General features: G+C 60.8%; 1 protein-coding gene across 2 annotated transcripts in view; it reads left to right on the forward strand.

Annotated features, from left to right (window-relative positions):
* The first annotated feature begins 9503 nt into the window (after nucleotides 1-9503).
* The window catches only part of EFNA3 (ephrin A3), an 8438-nt gene continuing 1713 nt past the window's right edge, over nucleotides 9504-16228 (forward strand). For both annotated transcript variants that reach the window (XM_041746647.1, XM_041746722.1), the window contains exons 1-2: nucleotides 9504-9725; nucleotides 15287-15600. In XM_041746647.1, the coding sequence (XP_041602581.1) occupies nucleotides 9598-9725; nucleotides 15287-15600 (442 nt within the window). In that variant the 5' untranslated portion in view covers nucleotides 9504-9597. The remainder of the gene's footprint in view (nucleotides 9726-15286; nucleotides 15601-16228) is intronic.

A 16228-nucleotide genomic window follows, 5' to 3' on the forward strand; every position in this document is an offset into this window, starting at 1 on the left:
TGTTGCTGTCCCCCATCTACTACCCTCTGGCTCCTTCCTTGGCACCAGGACTCCCTGTGGCCTTTGCTCTCAGCTTCACTTGGCCTGACCTCCATGCCAGCTGTGCCCAGGCCATCCATTCCAGGCCTCGGTGGGTACCCCTCTGGGCAGTATGTGGGTACCCCTCTGGGCAGTATGCGGTGGGTGCCAGCAGCAGCTGTAGACCTTGGCACCCTCTCCCCACTCCCTAGCCGACTTCCTGTGCCAAGGAGGGGGCAGATGCTCCTGACAGCCCACCCACTTGGGGCACTGGCCAAACTCTGGTAGCTCAAGCAGGGAGCTTGGGCAAAATCCAGCGCTGCTGGAGGGACAGCACCTGAGTTTCAGAATGCCTGGGTCCCTGAGCACTGGGCATCCTTCCTCCTCCCCAAGAGCGGGCTGGGAGGCGCCTGGCCTAGAACTGGGAAGGTGGGGTCAGATCAAAGCCTCCTTCCCCAGCGGTTTCTTTGTTCTTTGCTTTTATAAGGAGGAGGGGGTGGGGCCGAAGAGGGAGGAGGGCCCCTCTGCTCTCAGCCCCACACTGTCTCTCCCATCTTTGGCAGGCGAGGCTGTGGTCCCCCCAAGCCCAGCCGCATCTCTCCTTATGAACGGTGTCCTGGGTGGGGCCCGGGGAAGGGGTGCCACTGCCCTCTCAGCTGTGCCCCAACCGCCCCCAGGGCCCCGCAGCCTCGGCTGGCATCGTGCCCGCCCGCCTGGCACCGAGCCAGCAATCGATAGGTGGATGTTGTGCTGATTAGCTCGGCCGGGCTGCGGCAGCGAGAGGCGGCGTGTGAACAAGCGGGGCGGGGGGGGGGGGGGGGCGGGAGGCCGACAGACGTGGGAGCTCTGCAAATCGAGGCCCCTCCCCCACCCCGACACACCCCGTCGGACCCCGCTCCCTCTGTGGCTTCCCGGGCTCTAGGTGAGCGGGGAGGACACCACCGCGGGCGGGCCAGACGCCGGCGCCCCCTCCCCCATTCGAGGCCCCTTTCGGAAAGCGCCTCGTCTGGAGGTGCACGTGCCCGCGTGTTGCCCGCGTGTTCGCGCGTCCGCAGCCCCGCTAGGGTCCTTAGCGGACTGCAGGGGCCAGGGGGCTCCGAGCGGTGGCATCTGAGCTGGAGGATGAGCTACGGCGCCATCCTCTGGCCCCGGGTTCGAGCTGCGCCCCTACTGTCATCCAGGGGGGTGTCCGTGAGTGGCCGTGGAGACCGAGAGCACTGCTGCCACCCACACCAGGAGCCGTAGGCGGGGCGTGCGGGGGCGACTGGGGACGGTGGGAGTCTCACCCTGTGGCCAGCCTCCCAGACCCCCTCGCCAACCCTCCCGGTGACGCGGGGGGCGCGGGAGGCCGGGGCAGCTGTCTCCCACTCGGCCCTGGAATGCACGCCCTTACCGGGCTGCCCTCTCCAGGCAGGTGCCTCAGCCCACGCCCCAGCGGCCAGGCAGGGGCGCGACGGTCGCAATCTCCAGCCCCCCCCCCCCCCCGTCCTTTCCTCACAGCTGGCCCTGTGCCTTCGGCAGGGTCAGCCCTGGGGTGCGCCCCCCAGACGGGGCCGAGGCGGGCGGAAGGGCCCGGGCGGCCTTCCGTGACTGGGCCCGACCCTTGAGAAGGCCTGGAGGCGCGTTCCGGGGCGCGGTTCCAGGAGGCTGGGCAGGCCTGTGAGTTTTGGGGCGTCATCAAACCCCTAAACTCAGAGGCGCTAGACGACCCAGGGTGGAGCCCTCAGTTCGCTGGGCCCGCCCTAGTCTCTCCCCAGCACATGCGAAAACCCTGGTCATCTGCCTCATTCTGTCTCGTCCTCCCAAGAGCGTCCTCCCAAGAGCGGGGTGGCAAATCACCCTCTTTCTCTAAGAGCGAAACCCTGGAGCTTTGGTCTTTTTCTGTGACCCCTCCCTTTTTTCTTCTCTTTCAGTAATTCTTCCTTCCTTTGCTTATTCATTCATTCATCAAATTGTGAGCTCCCAGCACGCTGCCCTTCTTTCAGCAGGCGACAGCAGCTGGGGTCGTCGGGGGGATTCCCAGCGGTGACGCATTTGGAGAGGGGCACTTGGGCTTCCAAAAAGCCAATTGAATCCCGGGCCCTTGAGCATGAGGTCATCAGCCGTGATGCCCATTGGTTCAGGCCTGGACATGAGGAGGGGGTCCCCATAGCAACCGACGGTGCGTCCCATGTAACCCTGAGAGTGGTCTTTGCTTGAGCTCCAGTGGCAGCTTGGGTGGCTGTTGCAGTTGGGGGTGGGGAGACTGGGGTGGACCTCAGTTTCCCTTGTCCTGCAGCCGTAGCCCAACCAAGCTCCTGTCATTCTCAGAGATCCCTATTTTCACTGTAATGGCCAGTGAAGGGGAGGGGAGGAGTGCTGGCAACAGTGTTGGGGTCTGGGGTCCAGGGTGTGGGAGCCGGGCTGTCCCCACCGGGAATGCTAATTCTGAAATCCTCCTGGCCTTCTGCATATCGTCTGCATCTCATTTGCATTCTCTTCATTTAAGGTCAAATTGAGCAGACATCGCCACATCCCCAGTCCTGTCGCTTGTCTGTATCCCGACTTTATCCCTTAGCAGCTCCATAATTTATCTCTCCTTTTGCTGTGCCTTACCCACCCCCCTTCTAGCCTCCAGTGTCTCCTCCAGTGAGAGGGGGCACAGCCTAGCTAAAGCAGAAAGAAGTCGGCCTCTCCCTCTGGATGTTTGTTGACAGATGGGGAGGGCTGGTCTGTATTGTCTAGAGACTACATTGGCAAAGCAAATGGTGGGGGGAGGTGCCCCGGCTGGGTTGAGGGTCTCCAGGGCCAAATCACCCACCCACCCGGCAGGATGCTGGAACTAGGGATGCCTGCTTCCAGCAAGGGGCAGGCCTGCCCACCTGTCTGGTGCCAGGGCAGCTTCCTTCCTTCAATTAAATACTAATGAGGTGTCATTAACCCTTAGCTTGCCTGCCAGCCCTCAGGTGGAGCTCAGATTCATGGTCTTCCACCAAACCAAGAAGGAGGCCCTTTGAAGAAGCCGAGAGATAGTGGGGTCAGGGGGCCAGGAGGCCAGGAGACCAGCAGGCAGGACCAGAGGCACTGGTTATCCTGTGTGCTGCTGAGGGGCTCTAGACATGGGTGTCCCTGCTGGCTGAGTGCACTTACTCCTCTGTGCATCAATTCAACAATTATTTGTGAATCACTTCCCTACTCCTACCAACTCAACACCAGGCTGCATGCTACATGCTAGGGATATGCATTTGCATCAGACAAGATCCTTTCCCTTAAGGAATCTTCAGTTTACTCAGGAAGACAAACCGGCCAACAAATAATTATAATGCCAAGTGCAAATGCTACTACGGAGCTACATATAGTGTATGTAGCTATGGGAAGATGAGCTGTCAGAGAAGACATGGATTTGAAGGACAAAGTTTAAAGCAGGGAGGGAATGTGTAGAACTAATAATGTTTGTGTGTGTGTGTGACTCAGTGTGAGTCCGTGTTTAGGTGTGTCCTCAGGACTGCTAGTGTTTGCCCTCCCACAGCTGTATTTTATGTGTGTATATATGTGTATATATGTGTGAGCATGTGTACATGTGTTGTCTGGATTTCTCTGTGTCTGGAATCCCTTCTTCTGAACACACATTGTGGTTTTATTACAGATCAGTGTTTTCCATGAAGCTCTTGTGCAGATTAGCCTGGACCTGCCCAGCCCAGGGGAGGGGAGTACAGAGAACTGATGTTGGCTCTTTGGGAAGGAGTGGGCAGGCACTCTCTTCACACTTGGGGGCCCAGACTCTTGGCTCCCCAGTTGGCAGCAGTCGGCCAAGGGAGGCAAAGGGCTGGACCCTAAGCTATGGTAGCATGTACCTGAGCTGTAGTCCCCTCTGGCCTTGACTCCCTGGAGGAGACATAGGGGTTATAGCCACCACTCCCCACTGAGATCTCAGGCCCCCTCCCCCAACCTATTCTGTCTGCAGAGGAGCAGGCCAGCTCAGACCTGTCTGCTGGCTCTCCTGTGGAGCAGATCCTCTCCAGAGGATTCCAGAAGGCTGGGGAATGCTGGAGCCTCCCAAGAGGCCCAGTACTCTACTCTGGCCCTCTGAGGCTCCCTCCAGCCTGGATTCCCCCCACCCACTCTGGGGTGCTACTTCTCTAGGTTTTGCCCAGACATAGCCATCTTCACCAGGGATCCTCTCAACCGCTAGGCAGAAGGTGGGGTCCCGAGTTCTGGCCATGAGGACCTGGTGGGGGTGTGTTGTGAGGCTTAAAGACCTCTCTGCCCCACTTCCCTCTCCATGAAGCTACTTCCTGGAAAGCTCAGTTTTGGTGGCAGGAGAAAGAAGAGAGTCTCGATCTAGGCAGAGTTTTAGGGGTTAGAAAGAGGCTCTGTGGTCTGAGAAGGTCAGGGATCCCTCCCTCCACACTGTCAAGGATGAGGACTTCCAGGTTTGGGCTGAAACTTCCCCTCACCCTGATTCCATCTCATTGTTTCCTGCCCTGTCCCACTCCCCAGGCCCTGGTCCAGCTCTGTCTCCATGACAACTTTTAGAGAAGCTTGGAGAGAAGGAGAAGGAATGGAAAAGTGAGTCTAGGGCTAGTCTCAGTGGACAGCCCTCAGGAGAGAACCCCCTAATAATCATGGTGATGAGGGGTACCTGGCTGGCCCTATTTGTGGAGGTGGAGATGGAGCACGTGACTCGATCTCGGGGTTGTGAATTCAAGCCCTAACTTGGGTGTGGAGATTACTTAGCAATAAAGCCTTTTTAAAAAATAAATGAGGGGCACGTGGGTGGCTCAGCCATCGAAGCCTCTATCTTCGGCTCAGGTCATGATCCCGGGGTCCTGGGATCAGCCCCACATCTGGCTCCTTGCTTAGCAGGGAGTCTGCTTCTTCCTCTGCCCCTTCCTTTGCTTGTGTTCTCTCTCTCTCTCCTGCTCTCTCAAGTAAATAAATTAAATTTAATTTAAAATAAAAATAAGGGATCCCTGGGTGGTGCAGTGGCTTAGCGCCTACCTTTGGCCCAGGGCGCGATCCTGGAGACCAGGGATCGAGTCCCATGTCAGGCTCCCTGCATGGAGCCTGCTTCTCCCTCTGCCTGTGTCTCTGCCTCTCTCTGTGTATCTATCATGAATAAATAAATAAAATATTAAAAAATAAAATAAAATAAATGAGGGGTACCTGGGTGGCTCAGCTGGTGAAGCATCTGCCTTTGGCTCAGGTCATGACCCCAGAGTCCTGGGATTGAGCCCCAGAATTGGGCTTCCTGCTCAGAGGGGAGTCTACTTCTCCCTCTCCCTCTGCCTGATGCTCCCCCTGCCTGTGTTCTCTCTCATTCTCTTTGTAAAATAAATAAATAAAGTCTTTAATAAAAATAAATAAATGAGGGGATCCCTCATGAGGGATGGCTCGGCAGTTTAGTGCCTGCCTTCGGCCCAGGGCATGATCCTGGAGTCCCGGGATCGGGTCCCACATTGGGCTTCCTCCATGGAGCCTGCTTCTCCCTCTGCCTGTGTCTCTGCCCCTCTCTCTCTCTCTCTCTCTGTGTATCTCTCATGAATAAATAAATAAAATCTTTAAAAAAATAAAAATAGGGGATCCCTGGGTGGTGCAGCGGTTTAGCGCCTGCCTTTGGCCCAGGGTGCGATCCTGGAGACCCGGGATCGAATCCCATGTCGGGCTCCCGGTGCATGGAGCCTGCTTCTCCCTCTGCCTATGTCTCTGCCTCTCTCTCTCACTGTGTGCCTATCATAAATAAAAATAAATAAAGTTGTTTTAAAAAAATAAAAATAAAAAAAAAAAATAAATAAATAAATAAATAAATAAATAAAACTCATGGTGACCAGACCCCCATGAATCAAGCCCCTCATGGATCCTAATCCTCATCACAACCAACTTCTCCAGGAAGGTATTCTTTTCCCCACTTTACAGATGAGGAAGCAGTGAGAAGTAGGTGCTAAACCACCTCTTCTGGAAGCACATTCAGAGGATTCACACACACGTCTCACAACACCCCAGAGATGCTCCCCCCAGAGATGTTCCCCCAGAGGTACTGCTCCCAAAGGAGCTCCCCCCCAGAGGTGCTTACCTAGAGATGCTCCCCACTTCAGGTAGTGCAGCCTGCTGGGCTCCTTAGGACGAGGGCATGACCAGAGCCAGAGCTTCTTCCACCTTGACCCCACCCACTAAGCCCTGTATCCTGGTTCTATGTCCTGGACCCCACGGCGGTGTGTGTGTGTGTGGTGCTTCTTGTGGCTCCATGTCAACTCAGGACATTGTGCACTGCATGGCCATGCCAACAACACACTTGGGAGTGTCAGAAAACACACGCACCATCCTCCCCCTTGGCACCAAGGTCTCCATGCTAAGACCGTATAAACAGCCCACCTGTTCTGGGGCACACGCCCGGGCCCTGGCCAAGGTGCAGAACCTGTGAATATTTCATGACTGAAGCTGGTGGCTGCCTCCCCCGAGCACACGCGTGTCCAGTCCTCCCTATCGCAGGCTCCTTGTTTATTTGTTTAATGAATTATTTATCTATGGCCCCACCTTCCCTGCTGGTCTCCCCCTCCCCCAGACCCTAGCCTCCATGATTTATTGAACACAGCTCAGTGCTGTGCTTGCCACCCCATGTCCTGGGAGCCACCTTGGGCCACATAGCCTGAGGACTCCCTCTTCCCCCCACCTGTTCCACTCCCTGCATCGTTGGTCCTGAGGTCTGAATTCAGTGTCCCTGGAGAGAACATGGCAACCAGAGGTGCTCCAGCAAGGTCAGAAGGAGATGAGGCTGAACCTGTAGTAAGGAGAAAAGAGGTCTGAGGCCCTGCAAAAAGGGCATGTCCCATGGAGAGAACCTCAGGCCCAGCAGAAGCCCAGGCCTCTCAAACTATAGCTTGTGACATCTTTGGGTGGTGAAATCAAGAATAAATTTTATGGGTCTCAACTAGCCTTTTTTTTTTTTATTTTTAAAAAGATTTAAAACTAAAGGAGAAAAATATCAAAGTGCATCCTCTGTAGTAAGACTCGCTATTGCTTCATGACCCTTACTGTGTCAGTTATATGTGAGTGTGTGTGTGCACGTGTGCACGCATATGTGTGCTGTATCATAAAATATACATCGTACTCTGTATCATAGGAAACATCTGAGTGACAGTTATAAACAGAGGCCTAGGACCTATCGATGCCACAGATGCCACAAAAAGAGGCCCAGGCTTTAGATCAGATCCCAGCCATGTGAACAGTGGCCTGATCTTATACACAGAGACCCAGTCCTTAGAAAAGCCAAGAGCCCAGGACTGGAGGCCAGGAAGCAGGCATAGGAGTCCTAACTGGAAGGCCATAGCCCACATCAGGACAGCCACATAGCTGCCGTTTGTGCATGGCACAAAGGAGTCACCCACAGGACTAGGAAAGGGTACATCAGCTCAAACCCCCTCACCAAGATGGAGAAACACCTGGGGCCTCCTGCTGAAGGAAGCAGCATGCTTGTTTTTGCACAAAGGCCCTATGCAAAGAGATGCACCTCTGCAAAGGTCTGCATATATGGTGCTTATTCTAAAATACACAGAACCCCAAATCAGCCAGCAACTGATTCAGATAGAGGTCCAGATCAAGTACTAGATCCCACGGACAGAGGCCTAGGTTCTAGAGAGAGTGCCTCAGAACTTAAAAACTCAATAGAGCCGCTTAAATCCTAGAGAAAGGGCTCCAGATTCTAAAGAGAAGACCTCAGTCATAAATGGAGAGTGGGTGTAGGGGTGCTAGTTCCCAAACAGGAGTATCTGGGTCCTATAGAAATAGGCCTACATCCATAAGTGGGACCCAGTTGCCAAAAAGGGACTTTAGGCTTCTCAGACAAAATCTGAAGTCCTAGACCAAACCAGCAAGGTCCTACCCATACATATCTATCTGGGCAGCCCCTCTAGCACCTGTGGGTCTACAGAGACACCTCCCTTTGTGCAGCAGGGAGTGGGGGGTGGGAGAGGCGGGGATCTGTGGCACCTGGAGAAGGCAGGTTAGCATCACTTGGGTGAAACAAATCTCCCTGGGGATGAGCAGTCTGGGGGAAGAGAGAGCTGTTTGCAAAGTCCCCCATTCCCACCCCAAGGGGCCTAATTTATTTTCTGGCTCCTGAGAAGGGAAAGGAGATCTCCTGGGGTGGAGGGGAGCTGGGGGGTGGGCAGGGCCTGCTCCTGCCTGGCACAGTTAGGTGCATGAGGCCCATGCTGAACGACACTGCCACCTCACTCCTCACCCAGGCACCCGAGGCTACCTTGTGTCAGGACCCCTGTCCTGCAAACATAAGCAGATGAAGGGTGCCTGTGTGTCCTCTGTCCTGAAGTAAAGAAGAAAAGAGCACCACACCATTCCCCACCCCAGGGTACAGGCAGTTGGTGTGGGTTGTCAGAACCTGATCTGAGACCTGTTCACTCTCAGTCTGAGCCTCTCCAAGAGAGAGGAGATGAGGGGTGGGCACCCCCTACGCCTGAATTCTAGGCCCTTTCCCTGAATGTCTACTTCCCAGGCAAACAAGAGAGAAGAGGAGAACACGGAACTGCATGTGTCAGGGTGCGCGTGGGCTTGGATGTGAGTTGCCGCGCGTGCCCGTGGGTCTGGGTTGTGCTATGGTGCCTGCGTGTCTGCAGGTCTCTAGTTGTCTGAGCACCGGCTCCCTGTGTTTGTCTGCCGGGGCATCTGTGTGTGTAAATGTCTGTGTCGGGCGCTGCATTTCTGTTCTCTTGAACGTGAGTGTGTAATGTCTGTGCTTGGGTGTCACTGTGGGGACAGGGGCTGGTGATAGCCGGAAGCCAGGATGCGTTGCCCTCTGTCCTCCTGTCAGCGTGTCGGACAGTGACAAAGCCCAGGACACCAGCGGCGGCACGGGGAGGGGCCCGGCTCGCGTGCAATGAGGAATCCTCTGCAGGTACTCCTGCTGACGGTCCTGGCGCCTCCAGCATCCTCAGGCCAGGCGTTTCGGCCTCATCTCCTAGGAAACAAGTCCTGCTCAGCTGGGGTCTCGGGGTCGGGAAGCCCACAGGTTCCCCACCACCCTGAAGAGCCCACCCACCTCGTCCTTCACGAGCGAGCGACGAAGGCTGTGGAGGGCGGAGGCCGGGCTGCTCAGAAAGGTTTACTCAGGAAGCGGTCCCGGCCCCCAGCTCCTTTTCTACCCCCCCCACCCCCAGCCCCTCGCAGGAGGATGTGCTCACACGAGATCCAGATCCCGGCCCGGCCTCCCTCGTCTTTCTCCAGGAATCTCTACTCGGCGGCAGAAGGCCCGGGACCCGCGGAAGCAGAAAGTAAACCTGATAGGAAGAGACTAGGCGCGCGCCGGCCGTTCCCGAGGGGGCAGCACAGTCCCCACCGCCGGAGCGCCGCGCGCCCCAGGCCCAAGCGGGGCGGAGCCAGGCGGGAGCGCGCCCGGGGCGGGGCGTCGGGGGCGCGCCCGGAGGGCGGAGGGATGGGCTGGGGGCGTGGTCTAGGGCTCCGGGGCCGGAGGCGGCGGCGGCGGCGGCGGCGGCGGCGGCGGCGGCGGCAGGAGCTGGGAGGCGAGGAGCCGGGAGCTCGGGGCTCAGTCGGGGGGCGGCGGCGGCGGCGGCGGCGGCGGCTCCGGGGATGGCGGCGGCTCCGCTGCTGCTGCTGCTGCTGCTCGTGCCGGTGCCGCTGCTGCCGCTGCTGGCCCAGGGGCCCGGGGGGGCACTGGGAAACCGGCATGCGGTGTACTGGAACAGCTCCAACCAGCAGTGAGTCGGGGGCCCGGGGAGCCCAGTGCGTCCCGCGCCTGCGAGAGAGGGGGCCGAGGAGGGGGGCAGGAAGTCCTCAGGGCCGCCGAGGTGGGGGTCCCAGGAGGCCCGGCTGGGGGCCGGAGCCGGGGGCTGCGGGGAGGGCACGCTCCGTGGGCGTCTGTGAAACTCGCGGTGGGGGGGCGCGTCTGGAAGAGGCTGTGGAGGTCTAGGAAGGAGGACTTGGGCCGCGCGGAGGAGGCGGCTCGGGGACACCGCACCCGGCGCTGGAACGGCGTGTCCCCACCGCACAGCTCCCCATCTTCGCCCCCTCCAGCCGAGTGGGGCCGTCGCACCAGGGGGCCCAGGGATGACCTGTTTTCGGCGGTGAGGCTTTCACGGGGGGCTCTGTGTCGGACTCCTGCTTTTAGAAGTGGGGTCCAGAGCTGAGCCCGGAGTCCGGTCGAGCACCTCCTCAGAACGAGGCCGAAGGGGTCGCCCTAGTCGTGGGGAGCAGCCCCGCGGGGATGCGCTGGGGCTGGGTCGCTGAGGCGGGGGTCCCGGAGGTGCTGCTTGGCGGGGATGGAAACGGGGTTGCCAGTGAGAGAGGAGAGCAGGCAGATGTCGGCGTGTCACACACGTACACACACGCCCGGCCTGGGGACGCCGTGTGGCTCCAAGTGTGAGCAGGCGTGCGCGGCTGTCAGTGCGCGTGTATGGCTGAGTGTGTGATTTGTGTGTCTGCGTCGGCGGTCGTCTGGGGTGGGAGCGGGAAGCGGGCGGGGAGGGGGCTGCGGCCGCTGTCCGCGTGGCCGGTCGCGTCTGGGCTGGGGTGGCCGCCGGCGCCTCCGCGGTCTGGGCGGGTGTCAGGGCGGCCGTCTGGTTTCCCCGGGTGCCGGCCGCGGGGCCAGGTCCTCGCTGCCCTTGCCCTCTCCTCCGCGCGGTGCCTCCGTGTGTGTCTGTGTTGGGGGCATCCCTAGGGACGCGGGGGTCACTGTCACACCTGCCCAGGCGGCCGCAGCACTGCTTCTGGCTCCCCACCCTGGGGGGCGACCCAGGAGCAATCGGCGAGGCCCTAGGGGAGGGGTCCGGGGAGGGCCCGGCAGCCGCGACCCCCCAACCTCCCGGGGGAGGGGCTGCCGCTCGCCGCTCCGCTCTTTGTTGTTTGGGGCTCCGCGCCTCCCCCTCTCCCTGCTCGCGCCCGGAGTGTCAGACTGGGGGTGGGGATGAGCCAACGACGCCCCCCTCTCGCTTCCCATGGAAACCTCGGGGGTGGGGGATGAGGCCCCTCCCCCCTGGAGCGGGACTCGCGGAACTCTGGGGGGTGCGGGGGGGGTGGTGAGTCCCCGTTCTATCTAGCTCGTCCCCCTCCCCCAGACTCACACGTCCGCCCCCCGCCCCACGAGTCTGGCAGGGAGTGGAGAGCACGCAGGTGAGGGGCCCCGGGTCCCACCACCCTCGGGGCCCCCCGGCATTCTTAGGGGAAGCCGGAGCCGGGGGTCCGCGGGAACGGCCTGGGTGGGGAGGGGGCGGCGGTGGAGGATGTTGTTGATTGGGCTCCCCTCCCCCGCATACACCTGGGCTCAGGTGAAAGCCCTGGGAGGGGGTGGGGGAGCCCGGTTCCGGGAGCCTCCTTTTTGCTTTCCCCGAGCCCCCGCAGGTCTGGACCGGCAGCGGTGGGAGGGAGCGCGCCCCCGGCTAGGAGGACGCCGCCGCCCCCGCCTCGCTGCCTCGGCCTTTGTTGCCGCTGCGCCCGGGCTCCCCGGCTCCCTCACTGCGGCAGCCGCGGCCCCATAAATCGTGAGAGCGACGTGCTCCGGAGCCGGGAGTGGAAAGGGCCAGGGAGCTGGGGGCGGGGCTCGGTCGAGCCACAGGCTCCCGCGCCCCCTCCCCCCGGTCACGTGAGCTGGGCGCCGGGCTCCCACCCCCTGTCACGTGCCGAGGGTCTCTGCCCCTTGGGGTCACGTGGAGAGGGTCTTGCGACCCCACCTCCTGGCATCACGTGGGAGGGTGCTGGTGGGACACGTGCAGAGGCCTCCTTTGACAGACCTGGGGGCCCTGCACAGCGGTCGCGCTTTTGCCCCTGCCCCCCAGTAGACCCTCCGTTTGATGCGCTGTAATTGGGGAGATCGGTTCCCAGCTTGGCCCAGAAACTAGGGATGCGGGGTACTATATTGGGGGGAAGAAAGAGAATCTGAGAGGTCGAGGGATCCCCTGAGCCGGAATTGGATTGGGGTGGGGGGCGGGAGGACCTGCTGATGGCCAAAGGTGTGCCCCAGCCTGTGCTTCGCCGCTCTGCGGCCGGAGCCCGGTGCTGTCATTTGCCCCGAGTTCCAGCAGCCTCGGGAATATCTTTCTCCAGCCATGTCCATGCCTTTCTCCCTGGAATGCTTCTGTTGCTGGTTTCTCTTCCATTCACACGTTCATTCAGCAAATATTTATTGAGGCTGTACTACATCCCCTTCGGTCTTTCTCTGTGCGTGTTTTCTCCCTGCCACCCGGCCTCTGCCCCGCACCCCTCCCCGCCTCTGAGAGCCGTCTCCGCGGGAGGGGGGGCTCCCCGATCGGCCCCCACGTCCCTCCTTCCTCCACGCCTTTCTCCGTCCCCATTCCAGGGCGCGCTCTCCGATCCCGCACCCCTCTCGCTGTCTCGCCCATGTCCCCTCCCGAGGACCCAGGTCTGTTCCCCCCACTTGGTGCGCGTCTCCTCTCACTTCGTTTCTGTGTGTCGCTTTCGGCGGGTCCTTCGCTCTTCGCCGCCGCTGCAGATCAATAAACCTTCGCCGCCGCCCGCCGCTGTCGCAGGGAGGGGGCGGGGATGCGGGCGTGCTGCCTCTCCCCCACCCAACGCCGGCTCGAGAAGCCCGGGGCCCCGGGGCTGGGGATGGCGGGACCCGGTGGGGCGGGGTGCAGGGGTGTCAGCGTGCCTGAGCCGCCCTGCCAGCCCTCCAACCCCCCCCACCAGCCGGGCGCGCGGACCCCACGCCGCGCGCACGTGGTCCAGCCTCGGCTGCCTGAGCGAGCGGCGCGCCGCCTCGGGGGCGCGCTGAAGGGAGGAGAGCCTGGGTCGGCGTCTTTACATCCCTCCTCCGCTTCTTCAGCTCTGCATCCCGCTTCCAGGGCTGCGGGCGGGGATTAGGCAAGTTCTGGGCCACTTGGGATGCTTTCCCTCCTCCTTGGTCTTGTTACACACTCTGTTTACCTGCCCCTAATTGCCCCGCGGGGAGAGGTTTTCTCCTTACCTGCTCCCCCACCGCTCACCCCACAGGCTCGCGCAGGCAGAGGGTCGCAGGCAGAGGGTCAGAATGTGTACCCGAGGCACACCGAGGTGGGGGAGCCTGGAGAGCCGACAAAACGGGGTGAGGGGGCTCCCCCTCCAGGTGGGGTGTGCCGACATTTGCTTTTCTGCAAATGTAGTAGGGGGTGAAGCGCAGAAGAACAGCGAAGTGTTTGAAGGGGCAGGCATACCCCAACCCCCAGGTCCCACCTGCACCCCCAGGGATGGTGAGCCGGGGGGCCCTGTTGGACCTGTAGCAGCAGCAGCCAGGGCAGGGAGGGTGACAGATTCAATGAAAGTGCCCAAGCCAAGCAGATACCTCACTCAGGCCTCCCAAGAGTTGTAACTGGGAACTTTGGCACCCAGCCCCTTGCCTGCCAGATACCTACTGCAGCAGCCATTCCCTGAGTAGGTTTTCCTCCCACGTGCCCAGCTTGGGGGGGCATTTCAGGGGCCACTCCTGCCACCTTGCCCAGATATAGGTGAAAGATAGCTTTTCTTCATTGGTGCTCACCCAGCCACCTTTATGGAAGGCCAGTCCCAGCCCTGTTGATGAAACTGAGGCCACCTATCCCAGTAGGCCTGGCCTTAGCTTATTCCTTGCTGGCATGGGCTGTGTAGTCCAGGCATTTGGGCCTGCCCCAGGGAGGGGCCACTTCAGAGTAGGGCTGGAAACCTAGGTGAGGCTCAGGGACAGAGTCCCTGGGTGGCTGTGCAGCTGCTTTAGGCCTGGCACCCTATTACTGGCAGCCCCCTCCTCAAAGCCTGTGGGGAAGGAACAGTAGAATTGGAAGCTGGGGATAGAGCGTCAAACCCAGATGGCGCCAGGAGCCAGGCCTGGTCTAACCCGTTTTCCTGCTCCCAGTGCCCCGGGCCGAGACTCCTGCCCACCTGAGTGCCAAGGCCAGGGAGGGGCCTAAGTGACCCATCACTCCCGTGGGAACCAGGTGGGACTGGTGGCATTCCTGATGACTCAAGGAGGCTGTGCCCATTCTTACTGAGGTGCCCCAGCACCAGCACTCACCTCTCTGCTTACTGCCAGGCTTAGGGAGGCAGTGCTTAGGGAGGCCAAGGAAGTAGGATAAGGTGAGGAGGGACCCCCAAGGCTCCACTCAATTCAGAGGCCTCCAAGCTTATTTCCCTAGTGGATCTAATGACTATTTGTGGAACTGGGAGGGGCCTGGTGACATGGGGAGCCAGTCCCTCCCTTCAGGGAATTCCCAGGGACCAAGGACCCCAGTGGTTTGACATGTTGCCAGGTATCCCATGCCTTCTGCATCTGTCGTGTTCACCTTTTCCTGCTTGGATGTGTGCATTCCTCCCCTAAGGAAACTGGGGAGAACTTCTGCCCACTTCTCTGAATTTCTTTCTCCATCTGGATGTTTCTCCCATCCCTGCAATGGCTCAGCACCACCATGGAGGGACTTTAAGACCAACACTTTGATGGTGACTGGAGAGGCAGGTGGGGATTACAAGGGACCGAGCATCTGCTTCTGTGTCCCATAGAAGGATTAAGGGAGTATGAGGCACAGCCATGCTGTCTGGGCACTATGCCCACTACTCTGCCTAACACACGAAGGGGGCAGCGGTGCCAGGTTGAGGAAGTTGGGGCTGGTTGGCATGATAGTACGTGGAGCCTTGGTGTAGAGTCCCTTAGCTCCCCGATCTGTTGTATCACGTTGTTGGGGACCTAAATGGCCGGTAATACTGTAGAGGGAGCATGTGCCTGTGTGTCTGTCTGTCTGTCTGGGGGGCAGGGAGTGAGGGAAGGGAGAGCTTGAGATGGCTGGGGTCAACCAAGACTGACATGCAAGCCCAACACACAAGCAGCCTAGCTTTTCTATGTGTGTGCCGCCTGCCTGTGCGCCACGGAATTGTGCGTGCCCATGCACGAGGTCTCCACACACGCGTCTGTGAGGTCAGGTCCTGTCCGACTGTCCGTGGGGAGGCCCGGCAGCGGCAGGAAAGCATGCCAGGAGAGGGAAGGGATCCCTGCCACACTCACCCTTCCCTTCCCCTGTCACTACCCTGGGTGGGCGGGGGGTGGATGCTGAGGGAGGGACGGAGGAAATCCGGGCCCGGGTCTGGGAGTCGCCGAGGCCTGCGCCGTTTCTGTGGCAACCGAAACGTACGTTCCCCTCTCCCCCGCCCTTCGGTGTGGAGGCAGGCGGGCTTCCGTGAGCCTTTGCTGCCCTCTGGTGGCCCCGGGAGAAGGACGGGACATGGCGTGGGCCGGGAAGGCCCGCGTGGGGCTGGCGGCAGTGGGACGAGGGCGGGCGTCTGACCCGCTTCCTCTCCCCCGCAGCCTGCGACGAGAGGGCTACACGGTGCAGGTGAACGTCAACGACTACCTGGACATTTACTGTCCTCACTACAATGGCTCGGGGGTGGGCCCCGGGGCGGGCCCGGGCCCCGGGGGCGGGGCGGAGCAGTACGTGCTGTACATGGTGAGCCACGCCGGCTACCGCACCTGCAACGCCAGCCAAGGCTTCAAGCGCTGGGAGTGCAACCGCCCGCACGCCCCCCACAGTCCCATCAAGTTCTCGGAGAAGTTCCAGCGCTACAGCGCCTTCTCGCTGGGCTACGAGTTCCACGCCGGCCACGAGTACTACTACATCTGTGAGTGACGGCCGGGGGTGGGGCGGGGACGTGAGTGACTGGAGGTCTGGGGCCGAGGGGGCGGGACTGGGGCGGGGCCGAAGGGTGAGTGACAGAAGGACTGGGCATGAGGGGGCCGGAGGGGCGTGGCCTGGGGAGAGTGACAAGAGGACTGGGCCCGAGGGTGCGGGGCTGGGGCGGGGCCAGGAGTGAATGATAGGCCTGGGACCCGAGGAGCGGGGCGGGGTCTAAGGATGTCCGTGAGGGCCGGGGGTGGGGCCAGGGGCGGGGGCTAATAGTTTGTGAGGGCAGGGGGTGGGACGGGGGTGGGGCCTAAAGGAAGGAGAGAGCCTGGGGTTGGGGTCTCGGGGGCCGGGGCGGGGCCTACAGCGTGTCCGCGAGAGCGGGCCAGAGGGTGGGGCGGGGGTGGGGCCAAGGTTCCGGGAGGGCCGGGTAGAGGTGGGCCAAAAGGCTAGCGTGGTGGGAGTGCAGGCCCGATAGTGGGGCCCGCGTCCCTGCACGTGACACTGGGGTGCGGCCTCGGGGCTCCGGCTCCGGACGGGGTTGGTGACAGTCCGACCCCCGTGGGGTCGCGGGGTCGCGGGGTCACGGCTTCGGTGAGGGATGTTCCGGGACTGGAGCTCGAGGC

This window comes from Vulpes lagopus, chromosome 1 (assembly GCF_018345385.1).
Source record: "Vulpes lagopus strain Blue_001 chromosome 1, ASM1834538v1, whole genome shotgun sequence".
NCBI classification, from domain to species: Eukaryota; Metazoa; Chordata; class Mammalia; order Carnivora; family Canidae; genus Vulpes; species Vulpes lagopus.